We start from the raw sequence: 8,918 nt of genomic DNA, 5'->3' as shown, positions 1-8,918 counted from the left end.
ACGCAGAGACAAGGATGAGACATGTTCATCAATTGTTACATAAATGAAATGTATATAGTTTTGTTTTACTGAAATGTGATAGCTCGTTTAGCTCACGAGCTAGCTCGTTAACAAACCGAGTCTGCTCGTTAATGAACCGAGCTAGAATGTCAGCTCAGCTCGTAAAAAAAATCAAACAAATCGATTCAATCTGAGCGGAGCTGACTACGAAGCGAGAGCATTTCGTGCTGCTCTAGTTGTGGATGGACAACGGCACCTCTAGGTATTTAGAGGGGAAAGGAATGACCTGGCGCCGCCTGCACTCGCGCCAGATCGTCGTCTGCACATCTGATCGTAGACGCTAGACATTTGTCGACGTTTGTAACTAGCCCCAACACGCGCCCATAAAGGACGCTCGATGCTGAATCACTGGATCTGGCAACGCCGAAAAGATAAGCCTCCAGTCTGCGTCGGCGATCATAGCATTGAGGACCACCATTCCATAGCAATAACTTGAAACGGTTTGACTAAGGAGGTGTTTGGTTTCTAGGGACTAATGTTTAGTCCCTATATTTTATTCCATTTTAGTTCAAAAATTGCTAAATATAGAAACTAAAACTTTATTTTAGTTTCTATATTTAACAATTTATACACTAAAAAGGAATAAAATGAAGGGACTAAACATTAGTCCCTACAAACCAAACACGCCCTAAAGCCAAAGCTATCTAGAGCTGTATGCTCTTCGGAGGTCAAAGAATATCGCTCCCGACTCAACTTTATTCTAAAACAATACTTTCTCAAGTTATTATTGGCCAAGACGTAATGCTGGAGACCACACCATCGATGTCTCTACGAGTAGTGCGGTCATGTGTTATCGTCAAATGAAACGAGAAGCTTCTCCTTTCTTTGAGAGATCGAGTATATACGAATACGAGCGAAAGACGATAGCTTGGCTGAAAATGGTCTACACTGTACAATAAACACGACACACAGACGATGTTGAGCAGCTTCTTGTCAAAATCAAGGCCCTGTCAACAAGCTGCAGGTCGTTTTCAATAGTTCGACCTCCTAGCTACTTCTTAATACAGTATATGGACTAGACTGTGTGTCCCTATAGCTCATTGACTTTAGTTAGTTAATCATATACTGGAGCTGTTCATGACCCGAAGTCTACTCTGGACGGAACAGGCTGAGCTACTAGCTAGAGCTAGCTCTGTAAGTCTAACAACGCGGTTATATAGGAGTAGTTAGGACACTTTCGGTTGCCGGTAATTACCCGTTTTCAGTTGACCTAAACGGGTGAGTATTTACCACTAGTAGTAGTAGCAAACGTTAGCATCGGCCGTCGGAGATCATGCATGCTTACACGACTTTAACCGCTTCAACTCCTGACGATCCTACGTGTTGGTGGAAAAGAGAGATCGTCCACTCCACTTGCAATCATGTTCATGTCTACTAGCGAGTAGCGACGACTTGACTTTTCGTTTAATTTGACCCTTCAGTTTCAGACTTTCAGTGGTGTGGCTCAGTCCCCAGTCTTCGCAGTGTGTTTGGACACCGACGATCATCAGCTTGCATTGCTTCAGCATGCGTGCACCTGGAAATTGGTAATCATCCAGCGAGTGATTCAGGAACAGGGACAGGACAGGCAATCTCATAACGATTAAATTAAGTACGTACCCTGCGTTCCCTCGATCAGCTTCTGGCAGATCATTTGCTTCTTCTGCACGGGGCCCACTGTCCAGGGACTTGCACACCCAGGATATACTACTAGTACTTTACAAACCAGCTAGCTGATGGGTTCCATTCCATCACTTAACTAGTATATACAGCCACCAGCAACACCATATCTAAATATACGCTCTACCCATAGTTTATACAGCGACATTCATTGTACACGAGAAAGGCTACATATATATTCTGACTTGTAGATAACCAAGACTAAAAAACACTCTGCCGGACCCTCCCTTTAATATTATTATATTAAGAAGAGACCATGGTTCTGACCTAGAAAACCCTCGAACACCGATGAATTCGCCCTTGAGGGAGATCGAATCCAAAACCTAAGGTGCTACTAGGAATTCTTAACCATTACGCTAGAGACCTTTTCGTGTAGATAACCAAGACTAATAATACAATCTGCCGTTTGTTGCAAGGTTTTTTAGAGTCTATCTTTCAGTGTATTTATATAGTATTTTGTTTATTATCTTCACAAAGTTTTTTTAGTTCTTTTTGATACAAATTTATTTTACTTCTTCTCTTCTTCATCTTAGCATACAAACTATTTACAGTCTATTATTATACTCGATCTCAGGGAAGGTGATCTTTTTTCAGCAAAAAAAAGGATAGTAAAATGCATGATTGATCAGGATTTTTTTGCCATAGAATAATAAGCTAGCTAGCTGGTAGATGAGGCAACACGCTAAAGATGCTTTTCAGCAAGACTAGCTCACTCGCTGCATCTCGCGCGTATTGCATTGCATCATCACCACACAACATTCTAGTAGGGGAGAGCTAGCTCTTTTCCAGGCGAAAGAATATAATAATACCCTAATGAAGCTTAGCCAAGTGGGAGTGGAATTGTTACTCTGCCCGCGAAAACGACGTGACGTCCATCGCCTCCGCTCCGCAGCTCCCAAGCCCCAACTTGCGACCTCGTATAAATGGCGAGCAATGGCCGCCCAGATTCTAGCCTGCCTGTCATACAAGCCGGGAACCAGAGAGCCCAGCGTTCCATACTCCTGGAGATAGAAAATATATAGACAGAGCTCGTTACTAGTCGTAGCTAGCCAGGGCTAGCTGTAGCTGAAGTCATCATCAGATAAATATATTCATCAGCCTGTAATTAATAGCTAGTTTTCAGTGGATTAGCTAGCTTGGCAATATATATTTAACTAATAAGGCGGCGGTGGCATGGACGCGATCAGCAGCCTGCTGCTGCAGGAGGGCTGGAGGAAGGGCCCGTGGACGGCGCTGGAGGACAGGCTGCTCACCGAGTACGTGCAGCAGCACGGCGAGGGCAGCTGGAACTCCGTCGCCAAGCTCACAGGTATGTATTTTATGTGTGATCCTGATGCATGACATGGCAAGTACTTGAGTGTGTGTTGGTTCTTGAGTGTGTGTTCGCCGCCGCGCCGGCGTTGCTGCTGACGATCGGTGATGATGGCATGGCACGGCAGGGCTGCGCCGGAGCGGGAAGAGCTGCCGGCTGCGGTGGGTGAACTACCTCCGGCCGGACCTCAAGCGGGGGAAGATCACCCCGGACGAGGAGACCGTCATCCTCCAGCTGCACGCCATGCTCGGCAACAGGTACGTACACGTACGCATGCGACGACGTACACAATGATGATTGATGAATACTATACAGTATACACACATGCACCAGTCAGTAATACAATGATGTGAGATGCATGTACATGTGCGAACTAGATAGAGCCTAGAGTGTGGAGCACACTGTAGCGGATTAGATTCCTCTCCCGGCACTGTTGGTGGTCGATCTTTTTCATCACATCAATGTGTGCGTTCTGGTTCTGCGTTGGTGGGCGGCGCCTAACCTTGCTGGAAACTGAACCGGTGTCGTCGTCGTGACGCGCGCGTGCAGGTGGTCGGCGATCGCGCGGTGCCTGCCAGGGAGGACGGACAACGAGATCAAGAACTACTGGCGGACGCACTTCAAGAAGGCCCGGCCGTCGCGGCGCGCCCGGGCACAGCTGCTGCACCAGTACCAGCAGCAGCAGGAGGAGGAGCGCCGACAGTACCTCCAGAGCCTGCAGCTCCTGCAGCAGGAGCAGCAACAACAGCAGCTGCTCCTCCAGCAGCAGAGTCAGCAGCTGGTGGTGAAACAACAGCAGCTGGAGCAGCAAAGCCCGCCGGAGCCTGATCACCAGGCCGTGATGGCGATGTTGGACAGCCAGCAGAGCACGGCGGAATGCTACTGCAGCCCGGTGCCGGTGGTGCCAGAGCAGTGCTGCGCGCTCCCGGCCGACGACGACGACGCCATGCTGTGGGATAGCCTGTGGAGGCTGGTGGACGGGGACGGGCGCGGCTGCGGCGACGGCGACGACTCCAGCGGAGTCGCATACTAGCCGGCTAGTACGTACGTGTGCGTGTCTATACCAGTGTAAAAAAACAAAGCGGGATGAAGAGGAGGTTCTTCAGGTTTCAGCTGCTGCAAGGCAAGGATACTGCTAGTGGTAGTAGAGACATGCTAATTTTCCAACGAGAATAGTTGATCATGTTTCATGTTTTTTTTATTTTACCCATGAACCATGAGCAAGTGGCATTGTATCAAAAGGCCCTCTGTTTACAAGGTCGAAATACCTTCATGTAACTTTGGTTTCAAGAATAAAGACCGTGTTTTAGCATGGATTTATTATCTGCACCACTTTATCCTTTTCAAATTTTGTCAAGGAAAAAAACAGCAACAACCGCTGAGTGCCTAACTCCTACTTTGACAAAATTGCATGCCGATGGTTTTATATGCACCTTGTCAGTACAACAGCTTGACAGAGTCTGCATTCTTAGTGCGTTCCATTACCTTACCCGGGCAGTCTGTCTACTAACAGCTGAACAGCACCTGTAGAATCAGTCACGAACTGCAAGTTCAGGTTCTATTTATATCTAGAATTGAAAGTTTATCAACCTTTGGTTAACATCTTCCCACAAGTATTTATGGTTTAATATTATGGAATCTGCACAGACTGAGCTCTTTAAACGGGTGAATCAGGCATAAAAAATAGGGTTTTTAAGCTGGTGCTCTCGGTTTTGCTGGTGTCCTTATTTTTATTCTTAGTCGTGTTTTTTGCTAAAAAAACCCTAAAACCGGGAGCAAAACTGAGAAGAAGCTATGTTTTATATGACCCAAAAGAAATATACGTACCTTGGATGTCGATATTGGAGGACATAAAATTGAATTGGGGTTCAATTATAAATCAGTCATGATATTGAAATGAGATGTAATTATTTTTAGATAATGTAAACAGTTTGGGCCTTCCCTTCAAGAGAAGTTAGGGCCAACTAAACAACCATGACTCTCCCATCCACAAACAGACTCACGCAACAGGAAAGCCAGTATAACTCCTATTACATGATACTGATTTCAAATCACCACCCAACGACTGAAACAACTAAAAGACGCCATCAAAACCAAATTCTATTCGTGAAGCGCCAAACAAAGTGTGCAAAAAGCTGCATAGCAACTGTCTCCATGGACACGCAGCTTGCATTTATTAAATCCTTATCTTCATCCTTCTTTTGTAGATTTTCTCCAAAACCTTAGCCAGTAGTTACCCCTAAAAAGAACCTGCAAGTAAGTGAAAGAGGGTTTTTTGTCAAAGATTAGATCATTCCTACATGTCCAGATAGCTCAGCATAAAATTGAAACACCTGTAAGAATTAATTTCTTAGTCATTAAGTTAACTCCTAACATCCATGATCCAAACATATGCTTTATCGATCTGGGAGGGGGTAAACCAAAACAACAAAATAACAGTCTCCACATAAAATGAGCATAATGACAGTTGATAAATAAGTGTTGTATGGTTTCATTTGAATCACAGAAAGCACACTTCTTATTACCCTGCCAATTAGGCTTAAGTAGGTTGTCCTTCGTTAGAACTAACCCTTTGACTAGATACTATATGTTGGGACCATGCTTCGTCGCCGAAGGTCCTGCAGGAAGAAACACCTTCGGCAAAACCTGTTTATACGTAACACCGAAGCTAACGCTCATGAAGCTTCGATATTTTAGCATATCCAAAGGTGAAGGGTCGAACCGACTTAAAGATGGAATGACTTTTTAGTCCATAAGGGTCTGAGTCATAATTGTAATCTTTTGTAAGGGGTATGATTGTAATTTCTTACAGGCTGTGTCCTGTGCCTATAAATAGTGAACAATACTCCTCTACTGTTCATGCAATCCTGTAATTGCTAACGCATTACTCTGGAATTATTGTTCTTTGTCAAGGCAAAGGTATAAATGTAACCAAGCATCATGTTATAATATCTCAATTCATATTATAAAATGAGCAAATGATGTTATTCATTCTTAATATTCTTTAAACGTTTTATACTTTATATTTTATTTTGCATTATTTTACTTCTGATTACGAAGGTAGAACCTTCTTAATTCTTCATCCATGACCTTCGTCCGAAGTTCATTAAATCCTCAGGGAAATAATGCTTCAGCGGACGAAGGGCTTTGATATTTAACATTTTATGTTGCCTTGTTCTTAATTCATAGCATTCGAGAACAAGTCCCCAACATTGGCGCCCACCTCCGGTGAACTCACTTCCACTTTTTTGAGACAATGGCTTCGTTCAAGAACCAAGCTGGAACTCCTTCGGCTCCAAAGCTAGTCCTCCCGATAACAGGCGGTTCATGTTCAGAGCCGGCTAACAAGAAACAGAAGAAGGAGGCACAGAGAAGAGTACAACATGTAGGGGTACAAGGACCCTTCATCAAGTCAAGATGGTCTCACATTCCAATTACCTTCTCTCAAGAGGATCTTCAGCTCAAGGATTACCCACACAATGATGCTATGGTTATCTCTTGTGTGATCAAAGGATTTCTGGTCCACAATGTTCTGGTTGATACAGACAGTGCAACGGATATTATATTTGCTAAGGCCTTCAGACAAATGCAAGAGCCCGAAGACAAGATTCATGATGCTACGCACCCTCTTTGTGGCTTCGGAGGAAGACAGATTGTAGCGCTTGGTAAGATCACCATGCCAGTGACCTTCGGATTCGTCAACAATACAAGGACTGAGCAAGTCGTGTTTGACATTGTCGACATGGAATATCCCTACAATGTTATCATTGGTCGCGGAACACTCAATGATTTCGAAGCAATTCTTCATCCAGCATATCTTTGCATGAAGATACCTTCGGATCAGGGACCTATTGCTATTCATGGGAGTCAGGAAGCTGCTAGAAAGGCCGAGGGGAATTGGACTGATTCAAAAGCAATCCACAATATAGATGAAGCCGAAGCTTGTGAGCAGTACAAGTACAGAAGGGAGAAGGCTGCTTCGGCCGATCAGCCAAAACCCATGCTTTTATGCGAAGATATCGCAGAGCAGAAGGTGCTGCTGGGATCTCAATTGTCTGAGCAACAAGAGAAAACTTTGATAAAGTTTCTCTTCAACAACAAAGATGTTTTTGCATGGTCAACTAATGATCTTTGCGGAGTCAACAAGGATGTTATTGAACACTCGCTCAATGTTGATCCATCTTTCAGACCCAGAAAGCAGAGGCTTCGGAAGATGTCTGATGACAAGGCCGAAGGTGCTCGGAATGAAGTAAAAAGACTCCTCAGTGCTGGAGTTATCAGAGAAGTAAAATACCCTGAATGGCTGGCTAACACTGTTATGGTAAAAAAGGCCAATGGCAAATGGAGGATGTGTATTGATTTTACTGATCTCAACAAGGCTTGTCCGAAGGATGAGTTTCCATTGCCAAGGATAGATTCTCTAGTTGATGCAACAGCTTTATCAGAGCTTATGAGTCTGCTGGATTGTTATTCAGGCTATCATCAAATTTGGATGAAGAAGGAGGATGAGCCAAAAACCAGCTTCATAACCCCTAGTGGAACATATTGTTACCTTCGGATGCCAGAGGGGCTCAAGAATGCTGGAGGAAGCTTCAGTAGAATGACAACTGAAAGGGAATTAGGCTTTCACCTAGTCCCTAATTAATTTTGGTGGTTGAATTGCCCAACACAAACAATTGGGCTAACTAGTTTGCCCAAGTGTATAGATTATACAGGTATAAAAGGTTCACACTCAGCCAATAAAAAGACCAAGTTTTGGATTCAACAAAGGAGCAAAGTGGCAACCGAAGGCTCTCTGGTCTGGGCGCACCAGACTGTCCGGTGTGCCACCGGACATGTCCGGTGCACCAGAGGACTCCAACGCAAACTCGCCACCTTCGGGAATTTCCAGAGGCGACTCCGCTATAATTCACCGGACTGTCCGGTGTACACCGGACAGTGTCCGGTGCGCCAAGGAGGAGCGGCCTCAGGAACTCGCCAGCTTCGGGAAACTCCAACGGCTAGTCCGCTATAATTCACCGGACTGTCCGGTGTACACCGGACTGTCCGGTGCAAATCCGAAGCAACGGCTATCTCCACGCCAACGGCTACCTGCGGCGCATTAAATGCGCGCGCAGAAGTCAGGCGCGCCCATACTGGCACACCGGACAGCAAACAGTACCTGTCCGGTGTGCACCGGACACCCAGGCGGGCCCACAAGTCAGAAGCTCCAACGTTCAGAATCCAACGGCAGTGATGACGTGGCAGGGGGCACCGGACTGTCCGGTGTGCACCGGACTGTCCGGTGTGCCATCGAACAGACAGCCTCCCAACGGCCATTTTTGGTGGTTGGGGCTATAAATACCCCAACCACCCCACCATTCATTGCATCCAAGTTTTCCACTTCTCAACTACTACAAGAGCTCTAGCATTCAATTCTAGACACACCAAAGAGATCAAATCCTCTCCAAATTCCACACAACGCCATATTGACTAGAGAGAGTGATTTGCTTGTGTTCTTTCGAGCTCTTGCGCTTGGATTGCTTTCTTTTTTCTTGATCCTTTCTTTGCAATCAAACTCACTTGTAATTGAGGCAAGAGACACCAAACTTGTGGTGGTCCTTGTGGGAACTTTGTGTTCCAAGTGATTGAGAAGAGAAAGCTCACTCGATCCGAGGGATCGTTTGAGAGAGGGAAGGGTTGAAAAAGACCCGGCCTTTGTGGCCTCCTCAACGGGGAGTAGGTTTGCGAGAACCGAACCTCGGTAAAACAAATCTGCGTGTCACACTCTTCATTTGCTTGCGATTTGTTTTGTGCCCTCTCTTGCGGACTCGTTTCTTTATTACTAACGCTAACCCGGCTTGTAGTTGTGATTATTTTTGTAAATTTCAGTTTCGCCCTATTCACC

General features: G+C 45.3%; 1 protein-coding gene across 1 annotated transcript; it reads left to right on the top strand.

Moving 5' to 3' along the window:
• Positions 1-2,567: 2,567 nt before the first annotated feature.
• On the top strand, positions 2,568-4,354 carry LOC103631701 (transcription factor MYB2). Its single transcript, XM_008652716.2, has 3 exons — positions 2,568-3,028; positions 3,159-3,288; positions 3,581-4,354. Exons 1-3 carry the CDS (start codon positions 2,893-2,895, stop codon positions 4,062-4,064), a joined length of 750 nt encoding a protein of 249 aa, XP_008650938.1. The 5' UTR covers positions 2,568-2,892; the 3' UTR covers positions 4,065-4,354.
• The last annotated feature ends 4,564 nt before the right edge of the window (positions 4,355-8,918 follow it).

The sequence above is a fragment of the Zea mays genome, chromosome 1 (genome assembly GCF_902167145.1).
Source record: "Zea mays cultivar B73 chromosome 1, Zm-B73-REFERENCE-NAM-5.0, whole genome shotgun sequence".
Taxonomy (NCBI): Eukaryota; Viridiplantae; Streptophyta; class Magnoliopsida; order Poales; family Poaceae; genus Zea; species Zea mays.
The sequence above is the reverse complement of the archived record's forward strand: the minus strand, read 5'-3'. Positions and strand labels throughout refer to the sequence as shown.